Source organism: Hippopotamus amphibius, chromosome 10 (assembly GCF_030028045.1).
Source record: "Hippopotamus amphibius kiboko isolate mHipAmp2 chromosome 10, mHipAmp2.hap2, whole genome shotgun sequence".
NCBI lineage: Eukaryota > Metazoa > Chordata > Mammalia > Artiodactyla > Hippopotamidae > Hippopotamus > Hippopotamus amphibius.
In genome coordinates this window covers 57,778,213-57,799,488 of record NC_080195.1, presented here as the reverse complement: position 1 = coordinate 57,799,488, position 21,276 = coordinate 57,778,213, and the positions used below count along the sequence as shown (strand labels likewise).

General features: G+C 36.3%; 1 protein-coding gene across 3 annotated transcripts in view; it reads left to right on the top strand.

Annotated features, from left to right (window-relative positions):
• ATP6V1A (ATPase H+ transporting V1 subunit A) overlaps positions 1-20,807 on the top strand; it is a 53,051-nt gene extending 32,244 nt beyond the window's left edge. For all 3 annotated transcript variants that reach the window (XM_057696240.1, XM_057696241.1, XM_057696242.1), the window contains exons 4-15: positions 978-1,192; positions 1,446-1,583; positions 2,652-2,803; positions 6,091-6,253; positions 6,787-6,895; positions 10,686-10,808; positions 10,903-11,017; positions 11,566-11,629; positions 13,723-13,926; positions 15,022-15,116; positions 16,512-16,683; positions 18,437-20,807. In XM_057696240.1, the coding sequence (XP_057552223.1) occupies positions 978-1,192; positions 1,446-1,583; positions 2,652-2,803; positions 6,091-6,253; positions 6,787-6,895; positions 10,686-10,808; positions 10,903-11,017; positions 11,566-11,629; positions 13,723-13,926; positions 15,022-15,116; positions 16,512-16,683; positions 18,437-18,529 (1,643 nt within the window). In that variant the 3' untranslated portion in view covers positions 18,530-20,807. The remainder of the gene's footprint in view (positions 1-977; positions 1,193-1,445; positions 1,584-2,651; positions 2,804-6,090; positions 6,254-6,786; positions 6,896-10,685; positions 10,809-10,902; positions 11,018-11,565; positions 11,630-13,722; positions 13,927-15,021; positions 15,117-16,511; positions 16,684-18,436) is intronic.
• Positions 20,808-21,276: the final 469 nt, after the last annotated feature.

The window sequence follows — 21,276 nt, the reverse complement described above, 5'->3', positions numbered from 1 at the left end:
TGCTATAGGTTTGAAATATTTCATAATCAACTATTGGAAATGAAAATATATTTTGGAGATCTTTCTTGAAAAATTCATAAAAGTGCCTATTCTTTTTTACAGCCATATAGAATTCCAGCATATGAATATATCATCATTTGTTAACCAATCCCTTAATGATTATTAAGTCTAAAGATTTTTTTTTGGTTGTTTCTCAGTCTTAGGAGTTTAAGTTTTTGTCCAGGTTCTAATATCCTTTTTAGGGAGTGATATTCCTCACCAGTATAGTTGAAACAATATATTATGGAGAGGCCTTTGCTTCTGTTTTTAGCCTGTGGTTCCCAAACTGTGCACCAAGGCACTCTGGGCAGCTACAGCAGTCTCATGTGGTGCCCCAGCATATTTTAAGGTTTTGTGGTAAACACGGGAATGTTAGACATCTTGTCAGACACCACGAGAAATAGTAGCTTGAGATAATAAACGGTTTCATTATTTGCCTGCCCTGTATTCTTGTCGATGATGTCATATCTTTGTGAAGCTGAGTTTTTGGCGATTGCTAAGCTAAAAACCAAGTATCATATGAAAATGATGAGGGATGGGTATTCAGTCTGACCTCCAGGTTTGGAAATTGTAGAATACCCAACAGGCACATAAATCCCACTTGTAAGAATTGAGATTATTTTAAAATGAAATTAAAATGTTCTTTTTTTCTTTCAATTTATGTATATTTTTCTTTCAGAGTGCCACTTAGTTATTAGGACATTTATTAATTTATTAAGATTTTTGGATATAATTATCTAATAAATGGAATTATTAAATGTATCTTTTGTTGTAGGTCACTATGAAAAAGTTACTGAAACACTAAGGATGTTGTGGACTAAAAGTCTGAGAATCTCAGGTTTAGCTCCTTATGTATAATTTCCTGTTAAACTGTGGTATTTCCTTTTTATAGTATCTCCAATCTTTCATAGTGAGTTTTCCTCAACTACCGTTTCCAGCTGGTGTGTCTGTTGGAGATCCTGTACTTCGCACTGGTAAACCCCTCTCGGTAGAGCTTGGTCCTGGCATTATGGGAGCCATTTTTGATGGTATTCAAAGACCTTTGTCGGATATCAGCAGTCAGACTCAAAGTATTTACATCCCCAGAGGAGTAAATGTATCTGCTCTTAGCAGAGATGTCAAATGGGATTTCACACCTTGCAAAAACCTACGGGTATGTGTTTGTAACCAAAGTTTCTAAAGTTGGTGAAAGAATGTGAAAAGAGTGTTTAGTGAAATATTTTGTATTCTTAGTCAAAATAAAAATAGACTGCAGAAGCATAGTTTACATTTTTTTTAGCTCCACTAGAAGGATTATAGAACAAATGTGTTTTATTGATAAGTGAGGCATATGATTTAAATAATAGCAAGGGTGAGTCTGCTTGACATTTATTGAACATTAAACAACAAGTGCATTTGTTCTCTAGGTTGGTAGTCACATCACTGGTGGAGATATTTACGGAATTGTCAACGAGAACTCGCTCATCAAACACAAAATCATGTTGCCTCCACGAAACAGAGGAACTGTCACTTACATAGCTCCACCTGGAAATTTCGATACCTCTGTAAGTATCATATTAACTTTATCTCACGAGAGTGGCCCCACGTATGTGTGGTAGTTGCCCAGTTTTAGTACTCTGAATGGTCACAGAATTCATATTTAATGTGTAGGTTTTAAGTTACTCACATAATTATTTTTTTTTATGTAAGTTTTTACTCTGGGTGAGCCATTTAAAACTTAGTCCTTTATTGTTATTGATAGTCACATCATATCAAATACAGTAGATGCGTGATAATCTTTGTGGGTATGAGGATAACTTCATTGAGAAGATCATTGAAGCATATAATTTTTCCCCAATAAAATATGATAAAAGATAACAATTTTCTAATCATTTCAAAAGAATAAGTCTGTACTCTACAACATATAGAGAACAAAAGAATTAAGATTGGGATTCTGGGCAGTCAGCTAACCTTACTCACTGGCTAAGAGACTCACTTGTATATGAAAGAACAGCCCTGAAGTAGACAGTTCAGATTCATGCGTCAACAAGAGTGCAGATTTCTGTAGGTCTACGGACTTTGAGATTATTTGTGAATAGTTAAAACCATCTCAGTGTTCACAGATGTTAGACTATTACTCATTATCTTTTTGCTGTTGTAAATAATTTAAAATATTCAACTGTATTAAATATTTTAGGGTTCTTATTAGGTTAGTATTTTTCATTAAAGCAATATAAGAGCTTTATAATAAAGGAAACAAAATGAAGAATGGAAAATAAATTATGAAAACTTTCATTTCTTCCCTCCCTCAGTCCCAGGAGTATCTTCTGTATCCTTCAAGAATTCTTCCTATGCATATTCATGTAATTTATTTAACTATTTATTCCTCTATTACTTAGACACCTTTTTCTCCAAAACTTCCAAACCTTTTTTAATCATTAAAATAGTAATAAATACATCTAGTTTAAAAAAAAATTAGAACAGTATGTAAAGATTTGCAGTAAAAAGTGTTAACTCTCCCTCCCCCCTTCCACATAGCACCTCCCTAACCCCCCAAGAGAAGTCTGGCATTACTTTGATTTTGGAGGAAGAAATGTTTATAGTGTACTTAAAATCCTGCTGAATTTGTATAGGATGTTGTGCTGGAGCTTGAATTTGAAGGTATAAAGGAGAAGTTCAGCATGGTCCAAGTATGGCCCGTACGTCAGGTTCGGCCTGTCACTGAGAAGTTGCCGGCAAATCATCCTCTGTTGACTGGCCAGAGAGTCCTTGATGCCCTTTTTCCGTAAGTTTGAGCTGTGTCCGTGGTTTTCCCTCAGCGTCATATGTGCTTGTTGTTTCACTTCTTTTATAGATAAGGTTTTGTGTGCTAATCCTATGTTTTACGTAGAGAAATATATTTATATTTTGCCAATGCTTATTTAGAGAGTCAAATCATTGAAGAAAATTTATTTTTTCACAGTTGCAAAAGGAAAGCATTATGTCTAAAACTTTCTGAAAAAATGAACTTTCCAGAGGTAAATCTGTGCCAAAACAACATAACTATTTTTCTTAAGTTATCCTAGAATTCGTAGATTGGTGTCACTGTAAATTGATGATTTCTAAAATTAACTGGGCTTTCTCTGCTACCCAGCAATCTTTCTTACTTTGTAGTAGTCTGTTGTTTGCCATTTCCTTTACCAACTGCTTAAAAACCCCCTTCTCTTTAAATCTTAGGCATCACCATACCCTGCTTTATTTTAACAAATAACTTCATCATTTAATTCACAGAAAAGACTGAAGTGATGATGTAGTAACTCCAATTTCTGATCACCAACCCATGTATGTCTCACTTACCCTTCAACCTCTTACCTTTAAACCTACTCTGTGTGTTGTTGTATTACTGTCTCATAAGATCTTCAGTACTTTGAATCTTCTTATTTAGTCAGGACCTCATGTTTCCATATCCTTCACTATCCAGTTTAAATTTGTCTATCACTTTTACTAATATTTGTCAGTATATTAAATTTTCATGTTCTTTTGAATTCTGTCACAAAATAGCAACTGTGAATCAGTCCAGCTATCTCCTCGTCCCAAATCTACACACAGGCTGCTGAGGAAAAAATAACAAGTGCAAGTTGTTATCTCACCACTGTTGCACAATCCTTCTGCATTTCCCTAAGTGTCATTCTCCTGCTCTCCTCATGACTATTTCAAACCTCTCCACTGGCCTCAGATCTTCAGCCCCGATCTCCTTTCTCCTTCATTCTCAATAAATGATCATACTAGATCCTTCACAGAGAAATGAGGCCATCAGATTTGAAACTCCTTCAGTTAACATACATTCCCATCCATCCCTTATTCCTCTCCTTGTTCTGGAGTTTATCCCACCTCATGTCTCCTCAAAGACCTCCCATTAAGTGAGCTTCCCTTTATCTCCCATCTAATGAAAAGAAATCTGCCCTCGACCCTTTTCCCCTTTCTACCTTCCACTGCTTTCCTCCCTATCTTCACAGCCAGACTTCTGGAAAAAAATAAGTTAGTTGCCTGCACTTTTCCCCCTCTAATGCACTGCACTACTCTGCCTGTGGCACCACCCCTCAATCGAAACTAACATCATCAAGCCACTCCCATACTGAGAATTCAATAAATAAGTTTTAGTATTTCCTTAATCCCTGCAACTGTGGATGTTGGGTAGTGCTCTCTACTCTATCCTCCTTGAAACTCCCTCTTTCTTTGCTCTTCATGTTAGCGTCTGTCTACAAGAAGCTATTGCTTATTCTCTGCTGCACTTTCCTTCTCCCTTAATTTTGATATTTCTAAGAGTTTTTCCCTTTTCTTTCCTCATTATATGTCTTACCCTCTGTGGATGACTTCATTCACTCTTGAGACTTGAGTGTTCATCTCTGTATGGTGATTTCTAAACCTGTACCTTCATCCCACATCTCTGCTGAGTTCCGGACTCATATATCCACTTGTGATCATACCTCTCCTTTTGAATATCTTACAGGTGCCTCAAAGTCAGTGTGTTTAAAACTGAGATCGTCATCTTAATCACCATTCCTTTCCTTGAAACTTTGCTGCCTCCCTCAACAAGTGTCATTATCATACATCCAGTGAATGCCTAATCTAAAATCTGACTTCTCTCAAGGATCATTTTTACCCTCCCACATCTAATTAGTGAACTAATGCTCTTATTCTGTTCCCTAAATATTTTTTATCTGCCTCTTTCATCCCTACTCCGTGACTATAATTAAGGATCTTACTCTAATTCCTGTAATCACGTTTAATCAGACTTCCCATCTTTAGTTTTGCCTTCTTTGCAAGTGGTTGTCCATATTACATAGTGATCCAACTAAGCCACGTATGTGACAACGCACTGTTTTGCTTGAAACCCTTCCGTGCCCTTTATTCCTTTCAAAACAGACACACACTCCTTAACTCCTTACAAAGCTACCCCTGATCTGGCTATTGCTTACCTTCCAGTATTGTCTCAGCCACCTGCCTGCCCAGCTGCTTCCTTATACACCATCTTGCAGGCTTAACGAAGGATTTCTAATTCTTCAAGCAGTGCTCCCTCTTGCCCCTGGACCTTTGGGCATACTGTTCCCTCTGTGTGGAATGTTATTTCCCTCTATCTGGCTAATTTCTCTTTCCTTTCAGGTCTTAGCTTCTTTTGGAAAGAATTTCCTAACCCCACTCCAATCCAGAGTGAGACTTTGTACCCCTTCCTCTGCATTCCCACAAATCGTGGATGGTCTCTATGATAGCACTTTTCACACTGGATTGTTGAACTTCTAAAGTGGGGCACACCCAGCCTTGCCTCCCCACCGTGGCTTAAAGGTGATTTGAAAGACGTATACAAAGCCATAGGATGAATGGACATGCCTTCTTAGTTTATCAATCGCTGAAAGGTTTGAAGGAGAAAACATTTTAATGCATAATAGTTTCCTATGAGAAAAGTCTATTATTATTAAGGACTCAGTATCTGTGTGAATTTTATGATAAAACACACCATCAGAAAGGAATTTCCCTTAGCATTATATCTCCTTTCTCCTGCCCAGACACTCCTGCCTGACATACACACTCTCACACGCACACCCACCCACCCGTGACATTCACTTTCCTCTGCCCTTAAGGGTATTTCACTCTCCACTGCCACTTGTTAGGAAGAGTTTGAAAGTGGTTGCTAAATGGTATTGTGATCACCAGCTGACTCTCCAGTTTACTCTGCTGGAATGTGAGCTGTGTGAGTACAGAAACATGGCTTGTCTTCTTCACTGGTGTCTCTCCAGCATCTCCAAGCATAGTTTGTAGAAACCTTGGAAATACTTCATAAATAGTTATTGAATGGGTAAAAGGGGATTGACTTAACACCTTAACAAAATATACTACTACAGGTGCAAACTAGGGAAGCAATGATTGTATCTCTTTCTATCTATATATCTATCTCTGTGAGCATATATATAAATACAGATGACAGTATTATAAAGTGCTTTTGTTCTTTAACTTGTATTTCTGTGTCACTTACCTACTTTTTTTATTGGTAGGTATTCGCGAGCAAGGTAATCCTTACTTGTTTTCTTTGTGTAGATGTGTACAAGGAGGAACTACTGCAATCCCTGGAGCTTTTGGCTGTGGAAAGACAGTGATATCACAGTCTCTATCCAAGTATTCCAACAGTGATGTGATCATCTACGTGGGATGTGGTGAGAGAGGAAATGAGATGTCTGAAGTCCTCCGGGACTTCCCAGAGGTCTGTATCTATAAAGCTTCCAATACTAATCTAGAGAAAATACCACTAATCAACTTTCATTGGCAGAGCTTTGTTTTGGATCTGAAGCAATGCTCTCATTCGCCAAGGATCTTTTATGGAATTTTTCTAATTATATTTGTGATTCAATTTGTATACTCCAGGAAAGGAATTCGAATTTTTCAGTCAAACACTTGGAAGTTTCTTTTTGTGGTCTGGTGGTTTTCAGTTTTGGGGAGAAAGATAAAATAGGCAAAATATTTATAGATGTGAACTTCACATAGAATTTATATGATCTACTAGGTTACTGTAGTAATATTCCTTTTGCCATAAAATAATGGACATCATTTATGAAATAGAAATATTGGCTGTTTTCTTTACAGCACAGTGGGATGGAGGGAAGAGGTTGGAGGATGGGGAATATTGCTTTGGGGACACAGAGTGTAAGAGAGATTAAATTTAAACAACTTGTGAAAAGGGAACTAAAATGTTCTACTTAGAAATTAGGAGACCACTAATAGATTGTTTGCCTCTAGCTCACGATGGAAGTTGATGGTAAGGTAGAGTCAATTATGAAGAGGACAGCGTTGGTAGCCAATACCTCCAATATGCCTGTTGCTGCTAGAGAAGCCTCTATTTATACTGGTGAGTATATGAATTGGAATAAAAGCGATTAACATCTGTTCTTAAGTTTATATTCTGTGCTGTAACCATAAATCCAATATTTGTATTAGCCTTAGACTTAGTAAAATGGAGTCCGTGCCCATTGGCAGTCCCTTGACTACAGTTTTTCCATGTGTTTCATGCTTGGACAAAATTTGACTTTTGAAAGTTTCTTCAAGAAAGGCTCATGGAAACTATATTCCCTGAATTCTTGTTTTTTTGTAAGTTTGGGTGTTTTCTACTGCCTTTAAATTTTAACAGTAGTTTGGCAGAGTATAAAATTTTTTGATCAGTGTTTCTTTCCTAGAGAACTCTTATTCCAGCATTAAGTACTGGGGAGAGATCTGACACTGGCCTACTTTTTTTCCTTTTATAGGTGATTTTTCTTTTTACCCAAAAGAATGTCTCTTTAACTTTGAAGTCTTATAACTTTACTAGGATATATCTCAGTATTGATAGTTCTGATAGTTTTTTCCTGAGACATAGTGTACCTTTGCAATCTATGAATATGTCTTTTATTTTGGAAAATTTTTGAGAATCGTTTCTGAAACTTTTTCTATTCCATTATGGTTATCTTCTTGAAACTAAACATATAGCGTCTCCTTTATCTGTTTCCATGTGCATCATTTCCTCTTTAATTCTTTTTATGTAGCCTTTTATACATTTTTTCACAATGTTTATTCTTTGTATTGCTTCTAATGAAACCTCTGTGTTCTTCTAGCTCTTTGTTGAGTTCTGGTGGCTCATGAAACATCTTTTGTGATCTTACTGTATATTCCTTGAGATTTTTATTTTTGTGGTAGGATGCAATATTAAGATTTTCTTTTATTAATTAGTTGTGGTCACAGTTTTCATTTGTTCCTTGGTAGGTTCATTGTTGTACTCTGCTCCTCTGTCCTTTTTTTTCTTCTTGTATTTTTGGTTCTTATGCTGATGTTTATTATTACTATTATTCATCTTTGCAGGAGATGGGAGGGAATGGTTGTTACTGTGATCCAGGGTAGCAGGAATTCCTCCTGGTAACCTGCGAAGTTTGTTATAGCATAGAGTTGTGTAAGTTATTTTACTTTTTCTTCTCTCTTGCCAACAAAAATCCGCAGCTGCAAGGCTACTTACAATGAATTCTTTCTCTTCTGCCCTGCCTCATTCACTGTATACTTACTGAAAAGGAATGCCTTCCTGTGTTTTATTTGTCCCCATCTCCCTACTTCCCCTTGATGCCAAACTGGGTCCAAGGAACACCTGCCACTAGCCCTGTACCCCTTTTACTGTGTTCCAGACAAAGGATTCTTGGTTTTGCTCTCAAGATGTACCTTCTGGTTTGCAGAAGCTTAAACTGAGATGTGCAGCCTCAGGTGAATTCTTGATCTTCCCATCCCCTTGTTTGTTTTTTATCTCATTTAGTTGGCTTTCCTCATTATTTTGGTGTGAAGCTAAACATGGCCCCTAGTTTTTGACAATGGAATTTGTGTTTCTGTATTTCTTGTTCTCCTTGTTTGGTGGTTACTCTTATGAGAAGGAGGAGGAAGTGACATATTCATCTACTATTTTAAGACAGGAGGTCTACCTACTTCTTTTAAATGGCTGCACGGTATCCTTCTGTATTGATAAATCATAATCTATTTAACCATGATGATCCTTTTGGTGGACTCTTGGGTTATTGATAGTTTTTTTGCTCTCATAAACTTCACACCGTAAAACATCCTTATGCATGTTTTTTACACTGTTACTTTGAATGTTTTATGTTCATGTTTCTTTGTATCTTTGTCAGGTAAGTTCTTACAAGTAAACTTGCTAAGGATACAACTGTTAATGTAAATTTTAGATTCTAATAGCTCTTCAAAAGTAGTGACAGTGGACAAGAATTCTGTTTCTTCACATACTCACCAGTGCTAATTTTTTCAACACTTTCTTATGATAACTATCATACAGAAAAGTTAAAAGAATATCACAGTGAATGCCCGTGTACCCCACACCTAGGTTTCACAATTAACATTTTACTATCCCTGCTTTATTAGATGCCTATTCAGTCTGTATTTCTTATAGTGAGCTAGCATCTTTTCTGTGTGTATTATTAACCATTTGAAAACTGCCTTCTGTCCATTTTTGTGTTGGATAGTAGTTGTTTATCATACTGATTGCTAAAGTTTTTTAAAATCAGTCTTTCATCTGTTATGAGTTGTAGATGTTTTCCTAATTTGCTCTCCTTTTGATTTGATCTGAGGTTTTTTTTTTCTTGTAGGCACTGATATCTTTAGGTCTGTGAAAGTGGTCTGTGAGACTTCTTTGAGATTTACTCATATGTATCTGTCTCTCCTATCAAGTCTTTTTAATATATATATACATACACACACAAGCATTAGTGAATTATTACAGAGACATAGCGTGCTTGTATAAGAAAGGATCTGTCTCTAACATCAGATTGAAATATGTGATAATAACTGTGTTTTTTAAGCCTTAATAATGATAAATGGTATTTCTTAAAGACTTTGTTCCTTGGATCATATTTTTGGAAGCCTCAGAAGTCAGTGTTTTTTATTCTGAAAGATGTAATATGATAAATAGTAAAGCTCTGAGTTTTCCAGCAACAAATTTGTTTTACTTATGTAAGCATCTGTTTCTTTACTGGTAAAATAAAGAAATTAGTGCAGTAGATTTGGGGATTCTTATGCTGTGGCGACAGATGTACATTTCTGATATCTTAAGAGTTGTATAGTGCTTTGTACTTTGCAGAGAGCATTTATAGATATCATTTCATCTGATATGTACAGATAGATAGGGTGAGAGTTATTCCATTTTAACAGATTAGGAAACTATACTGGGAAATGAAGCTACTTTGCTAAGATTAATGACAGAATAGGAACTAGAACCCAAGACTTCTTTCTGTACATTAGCTTCCTCTAAGTGGTTTACTGTATGTGATTTTACAGGAGAGGACCCAGTCTGCATAGCACAGTGATCTGGATAATTAAGATCATTACTCACATTAATAACATTTGTTACTTTTGAAAAATAAAAATAACCAAACAGGTTAATTAGTTGAGGCTTTTTGATGCATGTGTGTGTGAGATCATATAGACAAAACTACATTGGAAATTAATTTCAGACTCAATTATCTCAACAAAGAATGGGAAGAAAGTCTTTTCCTAATTTTAAAAATGTATATTAGGGTAGACTAGGCTATGATAAACCCAAACATATAATTGCTCAATATATTGGGATTGCCGTATATACATTACTAATAAGAAAAAAAAAATCAAATTGTACTCTTTAAATATATGCAGTTTATTGTATGTCAATTATATCTCAATAAAAGTTCTTAAAAGAAAAAACAAAAATAATTGCTCAATATACTAGATGATTATTTCAGATGGTCAGGGCACTCTTCTTTATTCTGTCATTTTGGGGCTGGGACCCAGGCTGAAAAGAGCTCTTTCATTTCAACGCGTACCTTCCATGAGTCCGCGGTGTTCTTGCCCTCTCAGTAAGCCAGAAGGAAGAATAACATGGAAGGGTGTGTGGCTTGCCTGGTGGTGGAACTCATGACTCTGACTTACATTCCATTAGATAGGGGTCAATCACTTGCCATATCTAACTGCAGAGGAGGCTAGACAATATAGTTCAGCAGTGTGCCCAAGAGAAGCGGCACAGATTAGCAAGAATAGCTAGCAGTCTTCACTTAGGAACTTATTGCTTTAAAGTTTTCTTAACGGTGAAAAAGTCAGGATTATACATTATAGGATTATAACTTGTAATATTCTTCCCAATTTAGGAATAACACTGTCAGAATATTTCCGTGACATGGGCTATCACGTCAGTATGATGGCTGACTCTACCTCTAGATGGGCTGAGGCTCTTAGAGAAATCTCTGGTCGCTTAGCTGAAATGCCTGCAGGTAGGTCTTTGTATTGCTTATTACATAAGCAAGACTGATGGGATTTGGGGCTTGCCTTAGAACCTCTCTTTTAAAATTTCTTTTCATTTTTCAGATAGTGGATATCCTGCATATCTCGGTGCCCGTCTGGCCTCTTTCTATGAACGAGCTGGCAGAGTGAAATGTCTTGGAAATCCTGAGAGAGAAGGGAGTGTCAGCATTGTAGGAGCGTAAGCACCTGAAACTGTTTACTGTTTACATCTCATAAGAAAAAGGATTATTTATTTTAAAGAGACAATATTTAGCTCCCCCTGAGGGCAGTGATTCTTCCTTCCTTCCTTCCTTTCTTTTTCCTTCCTTCCTTCCTTCCTTCCTGCTTTGGGTCTTCATTGCGGTGGCTTCTCTTGTTACTAGGCGAGGGCTCTAGGCACTCGTGCTTCAGTAGTTGTGGCACATGGGCTCAGTAGTTGTGGCTCTCGGGCTCTAGAGCACAGGCTCAGTAGTTGTGGCGCACGGGCTTAGTTGCTCTACGGCCTGTGGGATCTTCCTGGGCCAGGGCTTGAACCTGTGTTCCCTGCATTGGGAGGCAGATTCTTAATCTCTGCGCCACCAGGGAAGGCCAATAGTGGTTTTATTTAAGATTTTGTATAAGATTTTCTATCCAAAGGTCATATTTCTGAGGTTATTTACATTAATATTGACTTTCAAAAAATTGCTTTTATATACAAGTTATTTTCCATAAGCATTTCTAATGACTTTTTCTTCTTTTTAAATTTAGAGTTTCTCCACCTGGTGGTGATTTTTCTGATCCAGTTACATCTGCTACTCTTGGTATTGTTCAGGTATATCTTTTCCTAGTGTAGTCAACTTCTGAGCCCCATCCCACCCCTAGGTTGTCCTCATGTTATCTACATCATTGTGAAGTATTTAATTTAGTCACGGAAGAGTAGGCAATGATAAAGTCTGGTTTTAGCAACTTCCTTAACTACTGAAAGCCTTTAATGCTGTTTATTCTTTCTTAGCTCTTTACCTAGAGTTTATAATAGACTTAATATCTATAAGTGGAAAATATATCCAGGTAGCAAAGTATTATTAGTGTTAGAGTAATAATATTACACCTTGATTTACAGTAACCCTAGGAGCAGAAGCAAATGGGCCCAAAAAGATGTAATGGCAAAAACCCCGTAGAAGTTTATTTCTCCTCAAGTGGTATGTCCAAGGCAGGTAATCCTATCAGAGGGCAGCTCTTTTCCATTCCATAGTAATCCAGAACCAGCGCTTCTTCCACCTTAGGCTCCACCCAGCCTGGTAATTGCATCTCGCTGGTACAGGGGAACTGTGGAGAAGACACACCTGCTTTTTTGCACTCTGGGCTCAGACCTGGTCACTCCGCTCATTCTGTTAGTCACACCCAGGGAAAGCAAAGCTGGAAAGTGTAGTTTCTGCCTAGGCAGCTGCTTCCCTATGACAAGGCATGAATTCTAGTGGATAGCCAGCCAACTTGGCCATTAAAAGTAAGCCTAAATGAAAGATGTATATAAATCAGGGCTATAATTTTTTTAATGTTGATGTATTTATAAGCATATATATTATTCATATGGGAAAAATAGAATATCTGCCTATGTTTCTGTCAGTATAAGATAAAAGGAAGTGGCAGAGGCTAAATTTACAGCCTTCAAGGTGTTTAACCTTTGCTAAAATTTTGAATTTTTAATTATAGAGAAATGGGGAGCAAAGTTAGAAGTGCATAAAATATATGTGAATGTTTGCCCTCAGGAAAATGACTGTCAGATTTTTTAGGATTGGCCCTTAATGATCAGGAACTGAATTTATTCAGAACATTTAGAGGTTTTAATTAAAGTGAAGTATCTATCAATAAGCGTTTTCTGGTTCATCTGTTTGTACTGCACTGTGATAATCTTCAAAGGAGTCAATTTTCTTTTTGCTATCGGATTTAACATGCTATTAAGGAAATACAGATAAATTTTGATTTGTAAACTAAAAATAGAGCTACCGTATGATCCAGTAATCCCACTACTGGGCATATACCCAGAGAAAACCATAATCCAAAAAGAAACATGTACCATAATGTTCATTGCAGCACTATTTACAATAGGTAGGACATGGAAGCAACCTAAATGTCCACCGACAGATGAATGGGTAAAGAAGATGTAGCACATATATACAATGGAATATTACTCAGCCATAAAAAGGAATGAAATGGAGCTATATGTAATGAGGTGGATAGACCTAGAGACTGTCATACAGAGTGAAGTAAGCAGAAAGAGAAAAACAAATACTGTATGCTAACTCATATATATAGAATCTAAAAAAAAAAATGGTACTGATGAACCCAGTGACAGGGCAAGAATAAGGATGCAGATGCAGAGAATGGACTGGAGGACATGGGGTTGGGGGGGGGCAGGGGACAAAGGGGAAGCTGGGATGAAGTGAGAGAGTAGCATAGACATATATACACTACCAACTGTAAAATAGATAGCTAGTGGGAAGTTACTGTATAACAAAGGGAGATCAACTCGATGATGGGTGATGCCTTAGAGGGCCAGGACAGGGAGGGTGGGAGGGAGTCATGGGAGGGAGGGGATATGGGGATATATGTATAAATGTAGCTGATTCACTTTGGTGTACCTCAAAAGCTGATACAAGAGTGTAAAGCAATTATATTCCAGTAAAGAGCTTAAAAAAATTTTTTTTATTTGTAGCTATTACCCATACTAAAACTAAAAGAAATACATTTTTCTATTTGCAGTTTTATTCTGTTTCATTTATACATGTTAAATACTAAAAAGATATTATGACCAGAAAAGTGTAGAATTGCCTATTTAGGACAAACAAATATACTTCAATACTGTAAAAAATTTTGTTTTTAGAGAAAAATCTTTGTGTTTTGTTTTTGGTTTTATCTTTAAATTAGGTGTTCTGGGGCTTAGATAAGAAACTAGCTCAACGTAAGCATTTCCCCTCTGTCAACTGGCTGATCAGCTACAGCAAGTACATGCGTGCCTTGGATGAGTACTATGACAAGCACTTCACAGAGTTTGTTCCTCTGAGGACCAAAGCTAAGGAGATTCTGCAGGAAGAAGAAGACTTGGCAGAAATTGTACAGCTTGTGGGAAAGGTGAGTTCTAAAATCTCGTGGAGGACAGGTCTGTGAGTTACGCTGGAGCTTTTTAAGGACAAACAGGACCTTGGGTATGCAGATTCCTGCCTGGAAAAATGAGTATTGATTAAATATTTCTTAAACTAATGGAAGTTTAGTTTATTCCTTTATCCAGCAGATATTTGAGGGACCTGCTTGTGTTGTGGAAAGTAGAAGGGTGATTCTCGTTTAGATTATTATTGAATAAGAAACCACTGCAACATTTAGTGGCTGAATGGTCGTGTTTTATTGCTCATGGGTTTTGAGGTTGGTGGGCTCAGGTGGGCAGTCTTGCTTGGGTCCCTTCGTACAGATTTTGCAGTCATGGTAGCTGAGACTATAGTCATTTGAAAGTTTCTTCTCTCACATGTCTGGTGCCTGGGCTAGGATGACTGGAACAGCTAAGGGTTGGCTGGGCATTTCTCTATATGGTGTTTTAAAAAATAAATCAGTCTATTTGTGTACCCGTGTTTATAGCAGCACTTACAAGCGCTAAAAGGTGGCAGCAACCCAGATGTCCTTTGCAACACGCACGTAAATACACACACACATGCACACACAATGGGGTATTATTCAGCCTTGAAAAGGAAGGAAAATTCTAACACATGCTACAACACGGGTGGACCTTGAGGGGACATTAGGTTAGGTGAAATAAACGAGTCACGAAAAGAGAAATACTTATATTTAACATATCTAAAGTAGTCAAATTCACAGAAAGTAGAGTGGTGGTTACCGGGGGCTGGGAGGGTGGAGGAAGAAGAATTGTTTAATACGTATAGAGCTTCAAATTTGTAAGATGAAAAGTTATGGAAATCTGTTTCACAACAATGTGAATATGTGAATATATTTAGTCTACTGAACTACACTTAAAAATGGTTAAGATGGTAAATTTGTTGTATGTTTTTCACAACAAATACCAAAAAAGAACATCAGTCAGGAAGCAATTATGAAGTTAATTTATTAATGATAGGTGATCGTGTGTTGATTATGTGGTTTCTGCTTGCTAATTGATTACAACCATTGGTCCCGCATTGTGGCAGTAAATTTCTAAAAATATATTTTTTTCTCTTCTAGGCTTCACTAGCAGAAACAGATAAAATCACTCTGGAGGTAGCAAAACTTATCAAAGATGATTTCCTTCAACAAAATGGATATACTCCTTATGACAGGTAACCTAGCCTGATTTTCTTTTTTTATTTGAGGATATTGTGTTGCGTTTTGAAAAAGGAACTGCCTACACATTAAACGCCCCCCACCCCCCTTTTTTTTCTCATACAGACACACTCTGACTCAGTGTATAGGTTTATTTTCTGTTTTCATAGCAGACATCTAATGATCCAGTTGTTCCCTTATTGATTTGGCTCCTTTTCCCAATTATGACAGTGTTTTCACTCGTTACCCAGCCATCTTCAGTTAGAGTAAATTGTGGCTTCGTATACAGAGCCTGGGGATCATTGCCTCTTTCAGAAGCTTTCCTCACTACCTGTTACCACAGTCCGTGCCTCTTCTACGCTTTTCCTAAATAATATACTTTTGTTCCTGTTTTCCCAAGAATCCTATTCTTTTTCTTTCTACTGAAGCCCCTGTTAGATGTCTCAGCAGTCCCCGCTACTTCTGCCAAATGGTTCCTTTTTCTCATTATTGTCTCTGCTATTACTATGGCTTATTTAAAAGTTCTCATTTCTTTTAAACTTTGATAATTTGAATGCTTTCGTCATAGGCTAGCTTTTCTCCCTTAAATTATATTTGACCCCACATAAGACTGAAGAGGAAACTGAACAGATAGAAAGATTACCAGAAGGTAGGACAAGCAGAAAATATGACAATATAATCAGTAAGGCTCAAAAAGAATCTATATCAGGAGCTTAAGAAGCTCCAGGAACCATCCATACAAAGATAACGCCACAGGGGAAAATTCTTTGAAAAGAGTGTATTAGAGAGTGTGCGTGAAATTGTGTATGCAAATAAGCTTAAACGTGTTGGAAAGTTGATTAGAATGCATGTGATCCAAGCTGAATATTAACGTGTGTGTCTTGACTATTAAAAGATATGGGTAAATGAAAATGAACACATTAACAGAGAAAGGGATTGCTTATTAACTTAAGGAAATTACAGTTCCCTGCTTTCCTATTGTTTATTAGACCTTAACCGACTATCACAAGGGAGTCTTTACAACTCAGTTATTTTACTGTCTGGGTTATTGCTTTACTGCACTGTACAAAAACAAACCCTCAGAGAGTCATGAGGTTGTAGCAGTACAGTTTCATTGTTCTTCCTGTTTGTGTTAACAGATAAAAATTAACGTCACTCTTAAATAAAAGAATACATAGCTCCATCTCTCCATCCACCCCATATTCCTGGGACATCTCAGTCCAAAAACTCTGGTTAAGTATTGTTGATCTTTTCCGCTATTCTTTTTTCATTCCTTATGTATCATGCAATAAATATAAGTGGTGTGCATATCTAAAGAAGCTAATGCTCTGGTATTTTACAGATGAAGTGAAAAGTATGAACTTGCTTTGGACTTTGTTTTTATTTATTATTTTGACTTTCATTTATCCTAGGTTCTGCCCATTCTACAAGACAGTAGGGATGCTGTCCAACATGATTGCGTTTTATGATATGGCCCGCAGAGCTGTTGAAACCACTGCTCAGAGTGACAATAAAATCACATGGTCCATTATCCGTGAGCACATGGGGGAAATCCTCTATAAGCTTTCCTCCATGAAATTCAAGGTACATTTGTTTCTACCGTAAACTTTTTTTACTAGGAAGTGTTTCTTTTTGAATTTTTAAAAATATTTGAGTCCCAAACCTGGTGTGTGAAACTTGCATTTATCATTTTCACACATGCTTTGGGTTATGTAAAACCAGAACAGACCTCAAAGCTATGTTCAAATAGGAATTCTCATGATAAAGATTATAGTATGTCACGTCTAAAATAAATGCTGACGCGTTTTCCCTTTTGTCTTAACTGCCAGGCAATTTAGATCTAAAATCATTGCTAAGCAGCAATTACCTTACCTCAAGTGCCTGTTAATATCTAACCCCCAGGCTCCTCTGAAATGATTTCTGCTACTCACTTCTTTAAGTATCCTGTTACACGTCATTTTTACTTTTAAGTGGACTCTCATTCTTTGGGAAGTACGTAAGACATAAATAGATAATTAAGTGAAATTATCTGTAGAAACTCAAATGTGTAAGATTGTTTTGAAAATACTTGATCAGTCAAGTTGTATTTAATTATTTCTAAGTAATGACATCCAAGTATATTTACTGATCTCCTATTGAGAAATTAAGAATGATTCTATGAATGTGTATGTTATGTATTGAGTGTTTACGCTATAGATTGAAAGTAAATTTGTACAGACACTCATGTATCAAGGATTTTAAAATATTCACAGCCTTTGAGTCCTGTCTTTCCATTTCAAAACAAATAAGCCAAAGAAATAATTAGAGATTTTGATATGGATATATGTAGAAGATTATATATTAAACTTCTTAAATGTCATCCAAAAGTGAACGGAGCCAGCAGTGTACTGTGGCATGTACATTACAGCAAAAATATTATGAAGGCATTAACATCTCTTTCCAAAGACACGGGGAAATGCTTATGGTATGATGAGCGAAAAAAGTCAGGTTGCAAAGAAATTTCATATGTAATTTGATCGAAATTTTACTTTTAAAAATTATGCATTCATAGGAAGATGATAAAAAATATATGCAGTAATATAGTAGTGATGTCTTCTGGTAGTATAACTAAAGGTACTGTCTTTTTTCTGTTTACAGATACATTGTATCAAATTAACATCTCAGTTATTTTTTAATATTATTAAGTATTTTTCTGTAGCACTTTTTTTGGCTGGAGAATAATATTTTCCTATTCTTAGGCATTTAGGAAATTTCCAGTTGTTGGTACAGACAACTTGTTCATGTAGTTGGTTTTGTGTATTTTCCTAGTTTATGTTCTCAGAAGTGGAGTGATTGGATCAGAGGGCTTAAACACTTTAAAGTCTCTGTTACACATTTTACTCAAGTTACTTTCCATACAGATTTTAAATAGGGTGCATTTTGAGGTTATTTTAGAGATTTTCCTTCCCGGTCCGAACGTGATATTATCAGACCTTGAATAGTAAATTCTGTATTGAATAAATTAATTCCAACTGTCATATACACAGAGAGGAATACATCTAATATGCGTTGCTGCATAACTTCCTAATATTTTGCATATTGTTGAGGGTAAATCTATTGATTGTTGAATATAGTTAGCAGGCAAGACACAAAACTGAAATTTTGTCTTCTGTTTGGTTGGACTAATTGCTTATACATTTCTATCCTAAAAGAAAAATAAGGTTAATTCTGCCTCCTGCCTTTGTTTTACCAGTGTACCTCAACCTAGTACTCAAATATAGTAAATATGAATAACTCACTATGTGTTCTGAAAGTTATTTTCCAAAGGTAAATTGAATTCTGTAATGTCTTCTCTCAGGACCCAGTGAAGGATGGTGAGGCAAAGATCAAGGCGGACTACGCACAGCTTCTTGAGGATATGCAGAATGCATTCCGTAGCCTGGAAGACTAGAACTGTGGTTTCTTTCCTCCTTTTCCTCAGCAAGTTCTCATATGTGTAGATTTTCCTAAATTTCTCATCTCAAACCCTTTGCTTCTTTATTGTGCAGCTTTGAGACTAGTGCCTATTGTGTTATCATTTGTCCCCCTGTTCATTTGGTGGGTCTTATAGAAGACAAACATTCCTTTGTTCCAGTTTTGAAGGGCCTCCTTGATCCTTTCTCCGAAGTGGTGAAGGTAGTAAATATGATATACGATGGCTACACTACTGTAAACTTGTATGTAGGGTGACGTCTCGCCACGTCCCAGATTTGCCCTTTCCTCATGACCGTTACATGGTCAACAGGACTACTGCATGTGCTTTCTTTGCAATGGATTTGGAATGGAAGGCCAGACTTCTATACATTTTGACAGGTACTTTGTGAAATGACTCAATATCTATGTGGTAAAGTTATTTGCAGCTTAGCATTTTGCTGAGTAACTGTTTTGTGGGAAATAATTGCTTTTTTTAAACATGAATGATGAATGTTTCTATTATGCGTTGCTTCTCCCAGTATAAATCAAGAATATTTGTGGGAAACTGTTGAGAACTGTACTGTTTTTAAAGCAGGCATTTGTGGGACTCAGCACAATAGGTGAACCAGTGCCCTCTAACAAAGTGAAAAAGGAGCCAGGTGATCAAACTTAGATTAACATCATCTTGTTAAAGCCTATTTTATTTCACTAGGAAAAATTCAGTATCAAGGACTATTCTCCTACGTTACTAGGAAATTCTTTTTAAAATTACATTTAAAATAATCACCGAGAACTTGATCCACATCACACCCTCTTTTTTTCCCTCAAACATCTTAGAAGCCTAAGCTTCTGAAAATCATGTGGCAGTGTGATGGGCAGTAAAATGCCACAGAGAAGATATTTAGTCATGGTTAAAGGCTGTTTGCACCTTTAAGGACCAGTTGGGCTTTAGTGATTCTTGGGGCCAGAGTGGCATTATGTTTTTGCAAGATAATGACATGTGTCACATGTTTGCGTGTTTGCTTATTTAAGTTTTGAACAACTAGTTTCCTGATTGTAAAAAATATTATTCTTTCATGTGGTTTTTGATTCACTGGCTCAAAAGATTTCCCAGAATATCTGTAGTTGTAGCAGCATAACAGTTTCCATTCTGTTTCATAGGGATGAAATTAATTCTTATTTTTGCTGATAACAGAATCTGGGTCATGTGAAAAAAAGATCATTTCTTCCTGTCTTTTAAGTATATGTTTTAAAATAATAGTTTCTGTGTTTGTATGATAAGGCACACTGCAGAACAGCTCTGAAAACATCAGTTTCCCATTAATTCTTTCTGACCAATCGTGCTGGCACCATTGCTTCCTCTTTGGGAAGAGGAAAGGGTATGTGAACATGTCTAAAATCTCAAATACCCAAATGTAATAGCATAAATAAAGTATTTATTTTATGCGTCAGTATGTTATTATTTAAATTTTTAGGTAATGTATTTCTTTTGGTCTTTTAAGGAAAGATGCAGTCAGTAGAGAGTTCAGCTATGTTTGTTTAAATCCTTGTAGATTGCATATTCTTACAGGATAAATATTCTTCCGTGTGTCTTTTTTTTAACCTTTCAGAATATTGGAAGATAAAAATTATTCAGTGATTTGTTGAAATGTGGATGTGATGGTGCTGCTTAACCAGTTTGCTCCCAGTGTGGCCTCCTACCCAGAGGCCCTAAGACCAGTGGAAATTAAAAGAATTTCAAAAACTCTCAATTCCTGCCTAAAACCTACCAGCAAACTAGGATTGTGATAGTAATGAATGATATGACGAAGAAAGTTTGACCAAGTTCATTTTTTCTTGTTCTGAATTTGCAATGTACATTCTTAACTCCTTTTTAAGAATGTTGGTGGATGGGTATGAAGATGCTAGAGGAACTTTGCTCAGAGTCTCACTGTAAGTGTCCCTTCACCTATATGTTGTAGAATTTCACATTGGTCACTGATCATATTTCTTTAGTAAGAATGTGTTCAAGTTACAACAATCTTTTAAAAAGATGATGCAGTTCTATATTTATTGTGCTGTGCCTGGTCCTAAGTGGAGCCAGTTAACAAGTTTCATATGTATTTTTCCAGTGTTAAATCTCACTCATTGTACCCTTTGGAAATTTCCTTCCATCCTGACAAACGAATAGAAGAGGTCATATATATTGCCTCCATATCCTTGAGGTTTCATTATCTTTATGTTAAAAGTTGTGTATAATTGTTAAAATCTATAAAAGAATAAAAAGTGGATTTAAATTAACATTTTTCCTTTTTTTGTGGGTTTGGCAAGATCTGAGAAAAAAAGTGCCATCTTATTGTATTTTAGCTTGTTTTCAGTATGAACTTTAAAGTTTTTTATGTGTCTCTTTATAGATTGTTACTTAAGATCATGAAATTGAATTGGGGCCCTCACTGTAGACTGCAGAAAGTCCTATAATCATATACCACTGTGATTTGGAAATGTGAAATGTAGTACATGGAATCCTATAGCATCCTAAATATTACTTTCAATTGAAAAAAAATGAATGGTTTCTAAAAATAGATTTATAAATAAAAGGAAATCAGTGTACTCATCTCTGCTTTTGGCAGATGAGCTAAAGCTTTGTAATTGATAATTTTGCAAGCCAGATTATTTAAGATCCAATATACCAACATGTTCTCAGGGCATTTTACTTCTAACAGTTTCTAAAGGAGGAAGAAGCAGTGTGAAGTGAACAACTCTGTG